Genomic DNA, 19,830 nt, shown 5'->3' on the forward strand with positions numbered 1-19,830 from the left:
GTGTTTGGACAGTAATCGGAGGTGAAGATGTGTCAGCCCTGTTGCTCAAACTGTCACATGCATCCGTGGTTTACTATATAACACCGGAAATTAGTTCCCATAATGTAATAGTGAAAGCCCACACGGTTTCCCATCAGAGCACTGCCCTCCGTCACATGCGCACTGTTGGGTTGGTTTCCACGCAGGACGGGAGGCAGCAGGACAAACAAGAGCTGGACGGCAGAGGAGGATACACGCCGAGCTTCTCCTGTAGCGACAACAAAACGTGGCTTTGGAGCAGAGTCTCTTTTTGCTCTGGAGGGAATGACTTCTGCCACTTTTTGTTATTTTGCGGCGCTTTAAAGTGAAACTCCGCCATATTCAGTCCCACCACGCCCGGAGCTTCAGCTACCAGAGGAGGGAGAGGGTGGGAGGGGGGAGGGAGAGAAAGCCTCGGCTGCTTCACTTCAAATCCACTTAAAGTTGTTGCACAAACTTAATTTCCTCTTCACAAGAGAGGAACAAGGTAATACAAACAGCCTTAGAGATTAACTTCCTTTTAAAATTTACATTTTGTTTCCAGCTCAGGAGAGACAGAGAGAGAGAGAGAAAACACAGTTGGCGTACGCAGAGGAGGGACTCAGGAGGGGTTAATGAAAATAAATTGACTTTAGGATACTCGGGGCTTTTTCCTTCCTCTGTAACCGACATTATGTATGTGTGTGTGCCCTGGAGGGGGACGTGTTATCCAGGAGGAATGACTCTGAGCTCCGTGGGGGCTTGCTGCCTCAGCCCAGAGGCCAAAGAGGCTCGCAGGATCAACGATGAGATTGAGAGGCAGCTCCGCCGGGACAAGAGGGACTCCCGACGGGAATACAAGCTCCTTCTGCTGGGTAAGAGACGACACACACCAGCCTTAATGGGAAAACGTGTCTGGTAGGAGAAATAAGCGTTTAGATCTTATATTTAAGTTTAAAAAAATAAAAAAGTAAAATCATATTCTGCCTTCATAATATGTGGACTTGTCCTTTAATTGGCTTTAAAAGTACTGGTCAGTTTGTACTTTTGTAAAAGTATTAAAGGTGCACTATGTAGAAATGCTAATCAGAAGAGAAAGTAAAATAACTAACTAACTAACTAAAAACTAAATAAACAAACTCTCTTTGTTTTCATGACTGTATAATCTGAATGAACAAACTGACCTTAAAAGGACAACACAATCTCATACTGTTTTACTTTGTTTATATGTGGCGGACCCTGCCACCCCTGACCTCATTTCCCCCCGAGAACAGCTTGTTTATGCACTTATGGGAAAAAAAAATGTATTATCATCTCATTAGTATTGTAAATATTTAAATTCTGAGTTTTAATATCCTCTCTGAAGCTACATAGTGCCCCTTTAAAGTATCTGATATTAATTTTATTCTAGTATCAAAAGTACAAGTAAAAGTAAATTATACATATTTTTGCATTTATGTATACACTGCATACTATGAGTCAGTTGATTATTGATTATCAAGTTCAATAATCAGCATTTTTCTGCTTATTGGAATCAGTGTTTTAAAAACAAATAATCAAATTGTCGATTAAACAAGTTGAATTAAATATGCGCTCATTTAGCTCTCATGCAACATGTTATCTAATAATTAACTAGTGGCTAAATTTATTAGATTAATGTAGTACTAAATACAATATTTACCTCCACAAAGTATCAGTACTTGAGTAGATGTTCTTAGTTACACTCCATCACTGCTCATAATGCATTAGAGAGCATTTTTTAGCATTTTTAATAGTAGAGTTTGAAAGTAAACTTGCTTATTTACTCAAGTACTGTACTTGAGGACAATTTTGAGGTACTTGAACTCAAGTATTTCCATTATGTGCTGCTTCACACATTTATTCCACTAGAAATCAGCGAGACTTTCTGCTCCACTTCATTTATTTCACAGCTGTAGTTACTTTAAAGGTCAAGATTTTACAATTAAAACATCACTCGATAAAATAAAATACATTATAGCTCAAACGACTCCACAGCAGTAGTGAAAGAAATATTCAGTTCCTTTTACTCAAGTAAAAATACCAACGCAACAGTACGATACTTTTACTTCTTGGTATCCTACTGTAAAAATACTGTATTCAGAAGTAAAATAAAATTATCAAACGTGTGTGGATTGATGCATTAACATGTTCATCACTTTCATGTTGAAGCTGGTAAAGGTGCTTTAACTGCTCTATTTAGTTTGGTAGCTTGTAATCAATACAGTTTTATCCTAATCTGTAATATTACGTCATAATTTATTTGTTGATACAGCTATAATTTCTAAATCTGCAAAGTAACTAGAAAATAAAGTTTTAATTAGAAAGTTGAATGATGCTGTACTTTGTTACTTTCCACCACTGATCTTGTATCATTGGATTATTGTTATTAGGGCTGGGCGATTTAATATTTTTAGATTATATTGCATTACACAATATATATTTCTATTTTAAAATCTCTTCATAGCACTTCATACATTTTAGGACAGGGCAACAAAATCAAATATCACAATATTTCAGACCAAATACCTTTGATATCAATTCTGTATTGTAGGGATGAGTGTTGTTGCTTTCACAAGATATTAACAAAATGAGATTTTTGATAAATACTATATATATATTACAATATATTAATCAGTAATGTGGATATATTGGGTAAAGACAAGTATTAGAACAGGAACAACAGTCTGATAAGTTCAGAACTTTACTGTAATGCAGCCTTTAAAACCAGGAGAAGACAACACTTGTGCCAAATCACAAATCCAAAATCCAAAATCACAAATCCAAAATCTAAGATTATATATAGTCTCATATCACAATAAGGATATAAAAACTATATATTGCCCAATCCTAGTAATTATTAATGCATCAACACATATTAGTTACTTATTGTGTACATGTATTAGTTATTTATTAGTGTAATTAGTTACTATAGCTGTAAAATGTATGTAGGGAAGTAATAAGCACAATATTTTCCTCCTTAAAGTGGGGGAGAGGAAGTATTAAACAGCAGTGAATCACTTAAGTACCCAAAAACTGTGCTTCGGTGCAGTACTTGATGTGCATACTTTCCTTCATTAGCTATAAATTAACTAAAGTAAACCCAAAAAAATGACTAAATCCTTTAGCTAATTGGAAAATGCTTGGACTGCTACAGTAAACATCCATTTTCAGAAGTGAAAGTATCCATAATGCATTAGAGTGGCCCCCGTCAGAGTCACATTACATTATAGTGTTAGCTTATTATAACTGAAGCATCAGCTTGTAAATAGTCTGACTCAGCGGATGAAGGCTGTTGTGCTGTGTGTTCAGGCTCCATTCTCCTCTTTTCTTCTTTCTGCTTTGATACTGTTTTAAAAAAAAATAACTTTATTTAATTTAGCTTTAATTTAATTGTATTTTGCAGTGATCCCTCATTTATGGATATCAAACACTTGTGACAAAGACACGTAAGGGAGGCAGGATATTTTACAGTTTAACAATAAACTTTATGGGCTAAAATGACATCAGTCGTGAATGAGTAAAACTTAATTGGGAATTTAATGATTATAAATAACTCCGAGCACCGTTTCTGCATTATATTATTTATATAATGGTGCATATCGGACAGCATATACACCGATACTGATATATGGCCAATATCAACCAAAAATATTTGCCAAGCGATACATCGGTCAAGCTCTAGTTAAGTTACTCAAGTACTGTACTTAAGGACAATTTTGAGGTACTTTGTACTCAACTTCATTAATTATTATTCTTTATTAATTTCATAGCTGTTGTTGCTTTTCAGATTGAGACTTTAGGGTTAAAACATCAGTATCAGTTGATAAAATATGATGCATTATAGCTCAAACTACCCAAGTAGTCATGTAGCTGTTCAGATCCTTGACTCAAGTAAAAATACCAATGCAACAATATAAAAGTACTCCATTACTAGTGAAAGTCCTGCATTTGAACCCTACCTCAGATGCTTCGGTTGTCAAACGGTTAAAAAATGAAGCAATGGGAGAAGTTGAAGAGAGGAAATCACCTTTGGTGGAACTGAAAACAACAAGACGACATCTGTAACAAAGCATCATATGTTATAGACAGACGATGTATCTTTTGTAGGTCAAATCTGAATCTGTGAAATATTTAGAAACTATAGCTGTCAGATTAATGTTGTTGATTAAAAATGCAGATTGTTAATATTCAGATAAAGTACAAGTCTCTCAGAATTGTACCAAAGTGCACCGCAGCGCTGAAGTAAATGTAATAATACCATACATATACTTTTACTTAACTAAGATTTTTAATACACAACTTTTCCTTTTAGTTTTTTTATTCTGTGGCAACTTTTTCTTAAGTTGGGATCTCAATACTTCAGAAATGTATTAAAAGTTCCTCACAGTAAGTAAATAAATAAATAAATAGATGTACAAATCCTTGACTTAATTGGCCTTGAAAGTACTTGAGTGTGTAATGATGTGTTTGTAGCTAAATATGAACAGTTAATGTGCGCTGTATAAATGATGCAGCTGTGTCTGGTCACAGTACAGCAAACCACAGAAAACTCCAGAGCAATATCACAGTGGGTCCAAACACATTTTAATTATTATTACCGGGAGTGTGAGAAGGACTCTGAGCCTGTACTTTAATCTGACAACACGATGTATAAATACTCCATCACAAGTTGAAGCAGTGCAGTCAAAATGCCACAAAAGTATCAGACCTATAACTACTTAAAATTTAAAGGAAAGATACTCATGCAAGATTTCTTTAACCATATTATTGATTATTATTTCTGATGCATTGATGTGTAAGTTGATTTTTCTGTTGCAGCTGGTTGAGAGGGCTCTAACTTTAATTATTTCATAAAGGCCTAGTGCTTGAAAGTTATTTTTATAGTACTTACTATAGTAATCTTAATCTTTAAAGTAACTATACAGCTGTTAGATTAATGTAGTGGAGTAAAAGTACTTTTTTTGCCAAAGCAATGTCGAACAAAATAGCAAAGAATCGAACACTCAAGTAAATCATAAGCACCTCAAGTACAGTAAATGTGCTTCCATCACTGATTATAACTACCTATTGAGCAGACGCACAATAGTCTGAACTGGTGTGGTCTAGGATGGCCACATTTTATTTGTATTACTGATCAAAGGATGCTTCAGCAATATCTGTGAGTTAAGTATAAGGTGTAGTTGCTGACATGCTGGTTATTCTGCTTTCAGAAATGATTGACTCATGCTGACTGTGTAACAGCCCTGTAAGGTTCAAAAGTCGGATGTCTAGCTTCAGTGCTCTGAAAACAATGACTGCATACTTAAAAGAAGAGTAAAATATCTAGATTTAGATCAATCAGAATAATCATATGAAGTGTAAACCCTTAAATATATCCATCTGATGTTTAAAAGTTCTCCAAATTACATACCAAAGTGACATACTTTATTTTCAGTTCGCTCTGAATGTGGCTAACGAATGCTCTCATTTCTACTTCGTCAGCCACAGGAGAGGAAATGCTGCAACTTCTAGTTCAGCTTTTTCAAGAGACATGCAGTCACTGTTTGTAAAACTTGACTCAAAGAGTAAATACAAGACCCACAGGGCCCGAGAAGAAAATAAAACCCAGACTACTGTAATAAAACTACTTCCAAGATTGCATAAGAGTGCGATGTGAAAGTACTCAACACACAGTACGACAAACACTTGTTGCTTTTGCTTTTGTTAATTTAGACAGCAGCTTACATACAATTTTTGATTTGTCTTTTTTCATGATGTTATTTCTAAGTGTATACATCTAATTAATCTAAAATGCTTGTTTGATGCTATCATATCTTATTAATAACAACACTTTCACTAACATTAGTTTGGAGACCTAATTTACCTGATGGGCCACAGGCTAAATTACAGCTTGACTTTAACCAAAACTACCAGTTTGTGTGCCGTTAGCCGCTAGCATGGCTAATAATAAAACTATTAAAAATGCATCAATGAGCCAATCCCGCACACAACATCCTGCTGCCATAGATACTGTTGCACCAAAATCTAATGAGCTGAAAATAGTCCACAACAAATACACAATCTACTTATGTTTGAGGTGTTTGCTAAAAACAGGAAGAGTTTTACAGAACTGATTGCTGCAGACATGAAAGGGAAATCGTTTAGCATTGAAGGACAGACTGATGCAGTGCTTTGTTCTTTTAATGGTATTTGTTGGCAATAAAAAAAATCCATATAATAATATCAGCCATATCCATTAAGTCAGTATGAGTCTGTACAATAATGCTCTGTTTAAAGCAACCCAATCAGCAGAAGAAATGTCTGCCACATATGTGTCAAAACTTTGTATTTCAGTTTTATGTTGTGACACCGCTGTGCTTATGATCTGGTTAGGTTTAAGCACAAAAACCACTTGGAAAGGGTTAGGAAGAGATCACGTTTTGTCTTAAAATACCTGTTTTAGTTTACACAAGGTCTCCTTAAAAATATCCAGCGGTGTCACACTTCCAAACGCAGTCTTGAACTGTGGTCATTGGTTTGGCAGCCTTCTCACCTGTAACTGTACTACCATCCCCTCCACCCCTAGACATGAAAGTCAGGACATAAACAAGCTAGCGTGACACATTTTATAGAGATGTCGATACGTCTGGGCCGTCTAAATACATCTGTGCTGTCTGTTTAGGAACTGGTGAAAGCGGGAAGAGCACTTTCATCAAGCAGATGAGGATCATCCACGGCCGTGGGTACTCTGAAGAGGACAAGAGAGGCTTCACCAGGCTGGTCTACCAGAACATCTTCACAGCCATGCAGGCCATGATCCAGGCCATGAGCACGTTACAGATCCCCTACAAGTATGAAAAGAACAAGGTAGACCAGACTGTTGTCTCTCTGTCCTTTCTTTACTGCTTCACACAGACACAATGAGTAAGAGGATTTGCCACACTCACTGTCTCTTAGAAGCACGTACACGGTTTACATGTCTCAGACACTGACAGAGCCTGCAGTGTGTATTCAGGGTGAAGCACTTCTGGTAATTTGCAACGGTGTTTAGTTTTGCAATCCCGCTGCTGGAGAGTTTTGTCTATTTACGGAAAGTACATATGATGTTACATCGCGGGCATGTGAAGACAGGTACTCCTGAGCCAAACACAAGTAAGGGACAAAAGAGGAAGGGAGACCGAGAACTCCACATTAATCATACAGGAATCTGTTCCTTTCATACCAACAGTAGGAGCTTATTAATCACACAAAGGTGCTGGTGCACACAAACACATGAGTTAAAGTACCAGGTAATGGTGACACCCCAGCAGGAGTCCACATCCTGTGTCGTGTGACAGGAGAAAGAGGGAGGCGTCATGTGGCTTTCATGGACCATTGGTGGCATTAACCAAGTCTGAGTCAGCATTTTGTTTTGTTTTGTGGAAGCTCACAGGATGACACTGTTTGTCAATGAGCATGCAGTTATAAGTGCTCAAGAGCAGAGTGCAGGGCAGAGAGGTCGAGAAGCACTTCTCTAAACCCCTCCTCAAACAGAGAGTGTGCAAGTGTTGTTATGGCCCCGCAGTGAGAGAGACACTCAGAGTTTGGAGGGTGGTGTCTCCTTGGTACGCCTTTCCAAAGAAAAGAAGATACAGGCAAAAGTGTCAGAAATTAATTAGATTGTGTGTTTATCTGCTGTAATAAAGCCTAAGCATGTTTGGCTAACAAGCTAATTGTCTATAGTAGAACATTACCAAAGTCCTTTCAGGCACATCTTGTCACTCGACAGCCATCTCGGCAGTTATTTGTCGGACCGACCAACAGAGTGACCTATAGAGCTGCAGGTTGTAGCTAAAAAGTCCTATTCACAATATCACATCCACTATGTGTTATATCTCCATTGTGTGGAAGTTTGGGGACGCTGTGTTCATCAGACACAATCGTTAGTCTTCATCCAGAAAGCTTTTTCTCGTGACGGTAACCATAAATATCATAAATCTGACCTTTGTCTCGCTTGTACAAATATGCAGGCCATGCAGCCAGACCGACCTATGCTAAAATGAAATATTTATTTTGCCTGGGCCCTGCCTCTTTTTATTCTTTTGGCATGATATCCACTTGATGACCATCGAGTAAATAAAGGATAAGTACCACTTATACAGAGTCAACTGTAAACAATACAAAAAATCTCAGTAAGGGGGACAAGGCTTAGCTAACAGTCGGTTGGATGCATTGAATATTAGAGTTAGAGGTAAGAGTGAGTGAGCTTTTAGGAAACTGCTCTGAGTGTTTTAATTGCTCTCAGAGAGCACAAAGAAAAGAGTTAAAAACGACAAACAGACACTGACACAGCAGTTTCCAAGAATCCCTTTAATTTATCCCGAGGAGAAGGGCGGGAGCATGAAAACGGTGAAGCAGGAGCCGTTAAAATCAATTGTAAAAGATACATGAAAAGGGACAGGCCTTTGAGGGTACGGCTTTCCCCATAAATGTAACAAAAAAGTAATGAAACTTCTCAGGCCGTTTGAACACACAGGCTTACAAGCTCTGGTAGCAATTTGAATCAAGCTAACAACGGAAAAACAGGAAAATTACTTCCTACTACTTCTGTACTGTGTGTATTGGCTCATGCATTCGAGGGTGGCTTCCCCATAAATGTAAAAAACAAAACCAACCAAACTTCTCAGGCTGTTTTGAACACAGGCTCACAAGCTCTGGTAGCAATCTGAATCAGCCAAAAAGCAGAATAACAGGAAAATGACTTCCCTTTACTTCCCAAACAGCTGGAGATATGACTCAACAAGCAGCTTGGCAGATAGTATTGTTTTCATGAGTTAACATTGCTGTAATAAACTGGTTTTACCAATTTACATTGTGCAAAGATCAATTTCATAATGCTGGATTTTACCACAGTATGGCAGGACTCACAATCTCTCATTTCTTATCACTACAGTCGTGGAAGAAACCATGTGGACGTGATACACAGCTGTCCATCCACAAAATGACTTGCAGTATGTCTGCAGAAGTTCCTTTTGCAATAAGGCTGTTTATTGATTAGTAAATAGACTCAGAGTAATACGCCACCCATAAAAGTCCATTTAAAGTGCTCCGAAAAGCTTGAGAAGTTTTTCCCTAAGTGTTTCCTTTTCGAGCTGATCGATTGCACTGTGGGTCCACAACTTATGCGCGGTAAGGGAAATATTTATTATTAATCAGACACAAATTAAGCAATTAAGGGCGAGATAGAGTGATTGGGAATTTCCTGGAAGACACAGGACATCCGTTTAAGAAGAGACCGACCTGAAACACACAGCAGCCTTCGTGCTTTGTTTAGCTCCTTGTGTCTATGAATCAAGTGTAAACCCACCAACACCTCACCCACTGGTTTGTGGACTCTTTAAAGGAACAATATGTAGGAATTGTAGCTAAAAACATTCAAAAATCAACTAACATTGATATCTGTGTATTAGAATGCAGAGATATCTACTAAAGTTAGCATGCTAACCAGCTAGCCCTGGCCCATCCCAGTCCAAAGTCCTGTGGTGCCCGAGCTCCCAGTCCAAACAGCTAGCTGCACAGCTAAGTGAGCTAACTTGCTATTGGCAGCTACAGTTACCGGTTACCTTGGTGGTATGCTGCCCTCTATTTGTTTTGTGTATGAATTTGACAGGTAGCCAGTTCTTACATATTGCCCCTTTAAGCCTCGAGTTTGGCATTACGGCAGTCGCCATCTTGTTTTTTTGTAGCCAGAAGTGACCATGTTTGGAAGAAAGGGTGGAGCTAGGGAGGATATTCTGATTGGATCTGACAGAGAGCGTGGTGACACACCTTGGAAAATGATTACTGAGGTTAAAAATCAGTCGAGAAGTAGGGTCATTTTATCATAAGCTTACATACCATTACCTCTTTTTGAAAGCAGTGGAGTCGCCCCCTGCTGGCCACTGGAAATAATGCAGGTTAAAGGACTTTGGAAGCTCTGTCCATATTTTATACAGTCTATGCCATGAAAGCATACGAGTAGTGACTCGGTGTAAAGTACATTATTGTTGCATTAGTTGACTGTGGGTGGCTTGTGGTCCGGGGTTATAGCAGGAGTCAAATGAATAGAGAGTGGGCACTCCCACATCATCCTAATTACACTACGCAAAAGAGGTTAGGGATATTTAAGTGACAAGTAAGCGACACATTTCATTTGACTTTTATTGCATATCCATATACATGCACCCATATCCCCATATCCCTCACTAATTTTGAGTGGCGTATTTTACCTAAAGCTTTAACCAGTAAAAGTTTACTCCAACAATGAATGATTACTTTCAACAAAGTGAGTAATCTTTTCTTGATTATTTGTTTGGTCCATAGCATTGCATTGTTTTTCGATGGACTATTTGATGTATGTATTATTAATTTGTCCCAAGATCTAAGTACAGGTCCAACCTATCGCTGTTTTTCTGTTCTGTTTCTGTAAGTGTGTAAAGTTAGTTGTATCGTTGTTTGTCATTCATGTATGAATCTCTGTGAAGTGTGCCATATTTGTACATTTAAACAGTGTGAATGGCTTTGTGATCAACTTGCTCAGTTGTTGTTTTTTTTTATCTCATCTTGTCTTATCTAACTATTATGTGCTTTTACATATGTAATGACTGGTTTGATGCGGCAGTTCCCTTAATCCAAGACAGATTTCTCCCAAGGGAGACGTTAAAGGAACCTCAAACCTCATACCTTAATTTAATCGGCGCAGCTCGAGTCTACAAATGCAAAGTGATTCGAGTGGTGCCAATGAGTCAGCAGGGAATGAGTGCTGAGAGCTCAGCGTAATCATATAAGTTACATAACATAATTTATGAACAACAACTGTTAATAAACATTCTTGGTTGGCTTCAGTCAGACTGAATGTTCTTTAAAGGCCATCTGTGAATGAGGTTAAAGTTCAAATCATTTGATCTCTCGATGCTTAAAGGATAAGTTCACCCAAAACTTAAGATTCAGTTTTGAAGTGGAGTTTCACAGCAAAACAGCGTTGCAGCATTCTCCTAACAACTGATGTAAATCATTAAATGGCTCCTTACAGCTTATTTGGCATAATCCAAGTCACTGGTAGCCCCAAGATCCCAAACTGATTACAAAGGATGTTATTTACACCTTTGAGGCATGGTTGAACTTGTGCACCCACTTGAGACGGCATGTGCGCTAACACTGTTGGCTTAACAACTACAGTGAACATCTTGGCTTTAAAAAGGGTGTTAATAACATCTTTTCAAGTCAATTTAGGATCCCATGACAACAAGTCTTCATCTACTTCAGTTGCTTAGGAGACCGGAGACTTTTGTGGACTACAAAACCAGACTTTGCATCTGTATTGGGATGACTGAATTTTCATTTTTGGTAGCACTGCTGCAAGGTTTGGCATCACCTCTCTGACCATCTCTCATCATAGGTATATTCAACTGGTGATCACATGTAGACAACCACATATTATTTGGTATGGAAGCAAACTTTCTTGTTTCTAATCACAGGTTTCCATGTTGTTCTGATGTTATTCAGGCAAACGCCAGTATTGTCAGTGCGGTTGATGTGGAGAAGGTCACAACAATGAAAAACCCTTGCGTGGACGCCATCAAGAGCCTGTGGAGTGACCCGGGCATCCAGGAATGTTACAATCGGAAGAGGGAATACCAGCTCTCCGACTCAGCCAAATAGTGAGTGTGCACAGAAACTCCTCGGACAGCGCCAAATAGTTTCCACTGTTTCATCTGCCAGTTGTCTGGTTAATGCACCCAGAGGCTTCAGGTTAAGTGTTTATTCCATTTAAGGTTGTTGATAAAAGGCTTGAAAGCAAAGAAACACCTTTTAAATTCTCACTGAAGAATCCATTATAGTGAAATGGCCGAAACAGAAGCATCCATGACTTGAATATTTTACAATAAATGTCTCTTTTGTCCCTCTCCTGGTTCTGTATCACTCTCTGTAACTGCTTTTGCTTTATTTTCCGGTCCTCTGTTTATAGCTATCTGAATGACTTGGATAGGATTGCTGATACTCGCTATCTGCCAACGCAGCAGGATGTTCTGAGGGTCAGGGTGCCCACAACAGGTATTATAGAGTACCCCTTTGACCTGGAGAATGTGGTGTTTAGGTGAGTGTTTTTATGTTGTTGTTATATTATATAATGTAATGGTTTTATTGCAGCTTGGACCATAAACATAAAAAGACGTGCTTGGGAGTTGGTGCGGCCAATATAGATAAAATCCAATATCACGGTGTATGTAGTGTCCTGATACTGATGTGCTGTGGAAATTCAGTAGATAAAGTGTTTGTCGAGGCAATGAGATGATGGGATTGTCTGTTTTTTAGCTCATACATGTAACCAAGTAACTGATAAATCAAGGCATATCATCACATCGATGCAAAAATCCCATCTGTCCCACTCATTTACTGTATGAAGTTAAAACTCTACCAGTTGTACTTTATTGTCGTGTCAGCCGACCTCCCTTCATTCCTTTAAGGATGACTAATAACGTTCCGGTCAGCCTGGACTGGACTTTGTGTTTAGTGTGCTACTAAATGTTAGCATGTTAGCATTCCTAAATGGTGAACATGATGACAGATGAGAGCTCACTGACTGTATTCCCAAATCGCATACTGTTCCTCAAATTTCCCATAACAGACTGTGACACATGTATGAGCAAGAGGGTCAAAGTTCTTAATGTCCTAATGTTATGGTGAAGTTGTATATGTCATGCAGCAGCACATATTTCGTAAGGGCAGCTGCTGTATGTACTACAAGTGAAAAGAAACAGCATGAGATTTGGAACGCAGCCCTGGTGATCATTATACCCACCAGCATGTTAGTATCGTCATATTGAATGCTAGCATTTGTCAGAGCACCGCTGTGCCCAAGTAGAGCCTTACACCGCTGCTAGCAAGGCTGCAGACTCTCGTCTCTTCCTGTGTCAGCATAGTCGTGGAAGTACAGACATTAATGGGAAGCCATTATGTCTTGTTAGTCTTGTTTGAGCACAGCCGGACCTCATTTTGCAGTTAATTGACAGAGATCCATGATCGTATTTTGCCCGGTTAGACTGTATTATCACAAGCTTCATTTGCTGTGTGATATTGGCTGATTTTGGAAGTTAAATTGGTATCATTTAAGGGATCTGAAAACATTTAAATGTCTCCTTTTTGAAACTGGGAGATTATCTGAGGAAGTGAAACTTTATTTTCCCACAATTTAACCTTGAGGCCATAAATGCAAATGCTGTTTAAGAGCTTTAAAGCACCGTACCAAACATAGACTTTAGATAATGTCAATAATACAGATAAGGCTGTGAATTGGTTTTCTTAATGTTCGGTTGAACTTGTGGCTTCAGGATGGTGGATGTAGGCGGCCAGCGTTCAGAGAGGAGGAAGTGGATTCACTGTTTCGAGAATGTCACCTCCATCATGTTCCTGGTGGCGCTCAGCGAGTACGATCAGGTCCTCGTTGAGTCCATCAATGAGGTGAGATGCCTACACAATTATATTCAACAGTCACAACATTATCTCCTTCTATAGATTTGTTAGTCTGTGCATGAGTAAAGAAAGAGGGGCTCTCTTTGGGATGATCAGGAAATCACATGGAGGGATACAAAGGGACATTGTTTCTTTTGTTTAAGGCCAAACCTGTTGGGTGGAGATGATGACCTAGATTTTTCTCCAGCACTTGTCTGCTTTCTCTCTCTCTCTCTCTCTCTCTCTCTCTCTCTCTCTCTCTTTCTTTCTCTCTGGTCACAATGATAAACCTCATCCCGACCCTCTTTTGTGGCAGTGCACGTAGTCCATCTGCAGGGGGAGCTCTTTAGTCGCTCTGTTCAGCAGAGTGCACCTCTCAGCAAGGCTTGTTCACTTCATGAGATTACCACCGATTGAATCTGCTCGCACAGACAGTCACTGTTGAAGTACTGCTGTCGAACGCTGTATCTGATTTCATATTTATGCTCATGCCCATGCTGAGGTGTTTGTGTTATGTGTTTTGTTTGTTTGTTTGTTTTAAAGAATCGCATGGAGGAAAGCATGGCCTTGTTCCGGACAATCATAACCTACAAGTGGTTCAAAGAGTCCTCAGTCATCTTGTTCCTCAACAAGATAGATTTACTGAAGGAGAAAATCATGTACTCGCATTTGGTCGACTACTTCCCTGAATATGACGGTAAGGGGACAGTGATCAAAAATGCAGCAGAGGATGATGGTGTTTAGTTTTGAAGCAACTTTATGAAGGCCTGATCAAGCAACTCGGTCTGTTGTTGGTTTATTTAGATTTGCTGCTGCCACTACATATAGTTTTAGAAGAAGAAATCACACTGGTTTTGCTAATATAGCCGACCGCTTACGGGTATGACCAGCAGCTCACATGGGCTAATGTTAACTGGTGTTAATTTAAAAAAATGCAATATGTAACATTTACACATTAACGATACCTGTGTTATATTTTGTTGAATTGTGCACTTGCATTATCCCAAATGTCCAAACCCAGAGAAATCCATTATTTTACTCAAGGTTGCGGTGCGTGTCGTTTGGTCGCCTGTCGCCTGTAACTTTCAGGGAAACATCTGATGATATGTCAGAGAGTGAGTGACTAAATATGAGGTGAATAAAACTTTTACCGTTCTGCCTGAATCACATCAGGTAGATTTTCATCTGCATTGTTAAAAATAAAGACAACAGCTCCTGTGATCTCTCGCTACTTCATGGTGTTGTCAAACCACTAGGAGTGTCACGATTTTGATACTAAATCAAAAAAATCTATGAAAATGAGCTCAAAAGCTCATCGAAATCAAAAGCGAGATTAGCGATGCATCCAGTATTTTTTTTTTATCCCTCTTGCATCCAAAGTAAAACACTTCAAAGACAACACAGTTAGCGTACTGGTAGCCTGCAGCTTTCAGACACTTATCCTGTGTGCACAAACAAAATCAACTGACTGGTACCGGAAATGACTCAGACAGCAAGAGAGACGTTGGATTTATTTTCTCTTTCAGAGATCCTTTATTGAATTTTTTTTTGTTTTTTGTTTTTGGGAAGAGGGTTTACTCAGAACAGTTTTGAGAAATTGAACTTTGTAACAAACTGAATTTCCGTATTTCTTCTTTTCGTGGTTTTGTTGAATCACTGCAGGCTGGGTGTTGTGTTGAACTCTTTAATCTTTGTTATTGGTGAATATTATTTGAACCAGCCTAAACCTAACTTTTGAAAAGCCTCCAGGATAAAGTCGAGCTGCTGCTGTAAAATACAGCCATCTTTTTGAAGTAATATTTGAAAACATAAATAAGAGTTGTCAGGAAGTAAAACCGGTGATCTGTTGATCTTTACAAATCCAGGTACGAAACAGTGGCAAAGATATCAGCGCTAAAAAATAAATACATTCTTAAATTGAATTGAATCGAATTGAATCTTGACACCCCACAATCTATGTCTTTTGTTTTGTTATTTTAATTAAGAAACCCTTAGCGGCTGTACTATAGTAGCATATATCTATACAGTTAGCTAACATTAGCCACTATAAGCTACTGGTTGTGCCAGAGCATGTCTGCCTGTATCAGCACGCATTGAACTGATCAAGGGTGTGTTTGATAGCATATGAACTGACCTTTTCATCCGTAAGAGGAAGTTGCTTTAATTTCCTCTTTCCAAACTAACCGCCTGACTTAAATGCTGTGCAACCATTTCATATCACAGCGCTCGCATGTCTTATATTCTTGAGCCTCTCTGTACCCACTGAAAATGCTACAGTGACTTTCACGTGCTGTTCTTGCCCTCTTTGTCTTTCTGCCAGGTCCCCAGCGGGATGTCGAGGCAGCAAAAGATTTCATCTTGAGTATGTTTGTCAGCCTCAATCCAAACGAGAAAAAAATCATCTACACCCAGTTCACCTGTGCCACAGACACCAACAACATTCGATTTGTCTTCCGCGCGGTGAAGGACCACATCTTGCAGGGCAACCTGGAAGTCTACAACTTGGTTTAAATCGGTGGCGTTGCCGCTGTAATTCAATCGGCTTTGTACAGCTGGCAGCCAGGGGAGCTCTGCAGTGATTCAGTTTGCCTCACACTGCTGCTGAACACTATAATCCAAAACAGGACATTGAGAAGCTACAGAGCTTGTCGCCAAATGACTGTACTACTGATGTATTTCAATTTTTCCTGTTAGGCTCTTTGAAAATGGATGTCTCCAGCTATAATGAAGTGTGTCCTGACAATTAAAGCGCTGCTTTAGTGAGGAGTCTATTACAGTATGCACTCTGAAATTTATGGAGCTCTTTGTGAACGTTTCCGAGCAGTAACAGTATAAATGCACATGGATGGATTGAGAGGGGGGAAAAAAGTATTTCTGTGGCCTCAAAAGCTTCTGAGGACTTGTAATGTACTAGGTCTCTCCTTCAGGGAATCTGTGGAAGTGAATGTAGACTAACTGCAATGCAGCACCTCACATCACTAACCCCAGTTGGTCATAGTTTTTTTTTTTTTTTATTAAGTTAAAAACTGTTTGCATCACTCAACTTAGTTTGTGTCTTGACTTAAAGGGAAACGAGTTATAACGAACACTAATGACACATTTACTATATTGCAGATGTTGATTTGCACACTGCTTTTTGTAACATTGGTTCTTGTGTTGATATTCTTTACGTGTGTATGGGTATTATCATTTACACAATCTCAATTCAAGTTGCACCAGAACTTCTCACACGTTGCATTTATCTGTGATGGCATTATTCAGTCTTAAACCACTTTTTATGACCACAGCATTAATGTACTGTTATGTCATTTAACACACATTTCAAAGGGAATGTTACTATTACCAGATTATGCTTCCTTTTTTTTAAGTCTTTATTTTGTCAAAGCTGTAGAATCAAGTGTTCAGGGACTGTTTTATTGGATTAAAGGGTAACTTCACCAATTTTACACATTAAAGGTGATATCGATAACATTCATCTGCTAAATGTGGCAGTCTGTCGCCCTCCTTCCATTTCATTCACATCACAACGCCGCTGTTGTTCGAATCATCTGCCCCCTCAAGTGGCTGCCAGTGTGTTGCACTAGCTAATGTTGGTAATGCTAGCTAGCTAACGTTAACATTGCTTACGCTAGTTAATGTTATCGTTGCTAACGCTAGCTTACGTTGCTGAAGTTTTTTTTTTCCCACAAACCAGCAACAACCAAGACTGTTGATGCTGACAAACCATAGATACTATGTGATACCAACGGCGTTATGCTATTGCCTCACAAACCTTTTTAAGAGACTGAAATCTAAATTATTATTTTTAATTATTAATTCACAATCAAAATAATGTTTTAAAGGAGAAGAGATATGTTTATTCTGCACTTTTCGACAAGCTATGTAGATGTATTAATTTAAAGAAAAAGATTTTTCTTTTGTGGCTCCAGAGGAAGCTGCATGTAATCTGATAAATTGCCTTGAGTGATGTCACTTGATGGCTAACTTGCATTGTGGGTAATGCAGGCAGCAGGTTTTGAAAGCAGTCCATTTGTCGATAATTGCACTCCTATAACACTGTTGGACTCATTATGGCCAGTTTCAAAACAAATGATCAAAATCGATCTTTTTATTCCATGCATTCGTCTTCCTTTTTTAAAAATGGGCGCCTACAGTACCCACAATGCAACTTAGCCGCCGAGTGACATCACTGGAGGCAATTTATCAGATTACATGCAGCTTCCTCTGGAGCCACAAAAAGCTTTATACTACTTTTGTCACATAGTAGGACTCCCCCCCAAAACCTGTAATCACACATTAATAATTGGTGGAGTTACCCTTTAAAAAGTTTTCTTTCTGAAAAATCATCTGCTAAAAGGGCTTTAGGACTTTCACCACTATTTATCTGAATGCATATTGTAAATATAACATGGTACAGTACGTTTTTTCACCTTTTCTTGCATCAAGGTCAGCGTTGAAAGGCTAACTGCTATAAAGAGAGAACGGTTGTGTTATATAATCTCTGAGGTATTAAACTAGTGCCTTCTCCAGCTTAATTTATATGCTGTTCAAGGGTATCAAATGCATGAATAAGAAGCTAATGAGAGTGTATCCGCAGCCCTAATGTTTACACGACCCTTCTCTTCTTGTTAGAACTAATTACAGCCTAATTTGAACGGTTTAATTTATGGTTCACTGTCACTGCGATATCTTAATGCAGTCTTAGTGTTTTTAATGTGATTGGATGAATAAACAGAGGTTTTGCCGTTCATTTGTTGTTGCTCAGTTTTTTCCATCCTTTGTCTTGTGCTTACAAATCAGCTCCAACACAGTGTTTGTTTAGCATTCAAGTGTTTGTCGTCTTGGCTGCTCCGTCGGCTCATCTGGAGCAGTGTTGGTCCCGAAATCCTCCTCTGTGGTACATCCATCTGGCTGGAGCCTGCAGCAGCACTTTTGTTAGAGGTCCATATATTTAGTGTTGTACGCAGGGACTCAGGGATATATGGAGTGGCAAAGAGTGTTTATTTTTGGAGGAGGACGGACACTGAGAGTAATAAAGCAGAAGGACGTGGCACTAGTGATGTGCAGGAGGATGAGGAGGCTGCTGGGCACACTTTGTTGGTCCCTTCCACATTTAATCAATCCAAACCAAAATCCTCCCTGAATATATCTACCAGTCTCAGTTCCAGCCAAATACATAATGCATTATATAACAGGGCTGCAACTAACAATTATTTTTATATACTACACAGACTGTGGAAACAGTTGTGTGATGGAGATTTCATCAGGGTTATCTCAGATTGGACTTCATTTAAAACTCACACTGTGTTACCATCTGGAGACAGAAAAGTTTTTAACAGTATTTCTGTCTGTTTCAGTCTGCATTTTACAGTGAAGTCATACAAAACACAGCTTACACCACCCCATCACCCCATCCCTATCAACTGAGTACAGCCATAGAGAAAATAGACAAAAAATACAATAAAAATATAGAAAAAAGAATAAAATAAATAAAGTAAAAATGAATCAATAGGGCGTTTCTCAGATAAATGTACAAGGTCATAATGTTGCCCACTCTACTGTAATGTAATCCAACATTAACATCCTGTACATTAAAGGTCTCCAGATGTCAAACATTATCCATTATCTTTACCATTCACATGTTTGACCCCATCTGGGCTCAACTACCCGCTCATGGTGGAGTGGGACATCCACTTATCGGAAGCTCGCCGGTTCGATCCGCCGGCCCCCCAGCTGCACGTTGGAGTTGAAGTGTCCTTGGGCAAGATACTGAATGCCAATTTGCTCCTGATGGCTGTTCCACCGGTGTCTGAGCCTGTGTGAATGGCTGAGTATAGAAATGTCAGATGGTACTTTGTATTGGAAGCGCTGCCATCGATGTATGAATGTGTGTATGAATAGGTGAATGTAACAAGCGTTGTAAAGTGCTTTGAGTAGTCGGTAGACTAGAAAAGCACTATATAAATGCAGGGCCATTTAACATTTCTGTAATCCACATTCCAATTCTTGGCCCGTCAACATTTTTCCAGTTAAGTTTATTTTGTATTATACACGTCTGTAAGTGTAGACTCTTTGCTTCTGTCATATTAATAATGTCTTGCCATGTGGCTGTAGGGATATCGACAATTAGCAGCCAGCGAAGGTGCAAATGAAAGAAGTTATTTAGTTGCATGATGAGACATGTACGTTCAAGTGTTTCTGGATCCTAATGCATATTCGTGAAAGTCAGGATATCTCGGCTTCTGCTGCTTCAGTCGAGCTTGTGCACACAATTCACAGGGGGTAGGGAGTAGATTTTTGGCTTAAAAAGGGTGTAAGTAACATCTTCTCAAATCAAGTTGGGATCTCGAGGCTTTCGTAGAC

General features: G+C 39.0%; 1 protein-coding gene across 2 annotated transcripts; it reads left to right on the forward strand.

Annotated features, from left to right (window-relative positions):
• The first annotated feature begins 227 nt into the window (after positions 1 to 227).
• On the forward strand, positions 228 to 18,215 carry LOC141006498 (guanine nucleotide-binding protein G(q) subunit alpha-like). 2 transcript variants are annotated; one of them, XM_073478717.1, is made up of 8 exons: positions 228 to 505; positions 715 to 872; positions 6,680 to 6,864; positions 11,521 to 11,675; positions 11,984 to 12,112; positions 13,347 to 13,476; positions 14,011 to 14,164; positions 15,788 to 18,215. In XM_073478717.1, exons 2-8 carry the CDS (start codon positions 737 to 739, stop codon positions 15,976 to 15,978), a joined length of 1,080 nt encoding a protein of 359 aa, XP_073334818.1. In that variant the 5' UTR covers positions 228 to 505; positions 715 to 736; the 3' UTR covers positions 15,979 to 18,215. The 2 variants fall into 2 exon arrangements, with proteins under 2 accessions (XP_073334818.1, XP_073334817.1); XM_073478716.1 differs by lacking the exon at positions 228 to 505 and having other exon boundaries at positions 512 to 872.
• The last annotated feature ends 1,615 nt before the right edge of the window (positions 18,216 to 19,830 follow it).

The sequence above is a fragment of the Pagrus major genome, chromosome 12, assembly GCF_040436345.1.
Source record: "Pagrus major chromosome 12, Pma_NU_1.0".
Classification (NCBI taxonomy): domain Eukaryota; kingdom Metazoa; phylum Chordata; class Actinopteri; order Spariformes; family Sparidae; genus Pagrus; species Pagrus major.

What these genes read in the sequence shown, in the direction of transcription:
- LOC141006498 (XM_073478716.1), top strand. Translation starts at nt 692, where the DNA reads ATGTATGTGTGTGTGCCCTGGAGGGGGACGTGTTATCCAGGAGGAATG. An exon ending in ACAAGTATGAAAAGAACAAG is followed by an intron (nt 6,865 to 11,520) that starts GTAGACCAGACT and finishes GATGTTATTCAG; the next exon opens with GCAAACGCCAGTATTGTCAG. An exon ending in CTACTTCCCTGAATATGACG is followed by an intron (nt 14,165 to 15,787) that starts GTAAGGGGACAG and finishes TCTTTCTGCCAG; the next exon opens with GTCCCCAGCGGGATGTCGAG.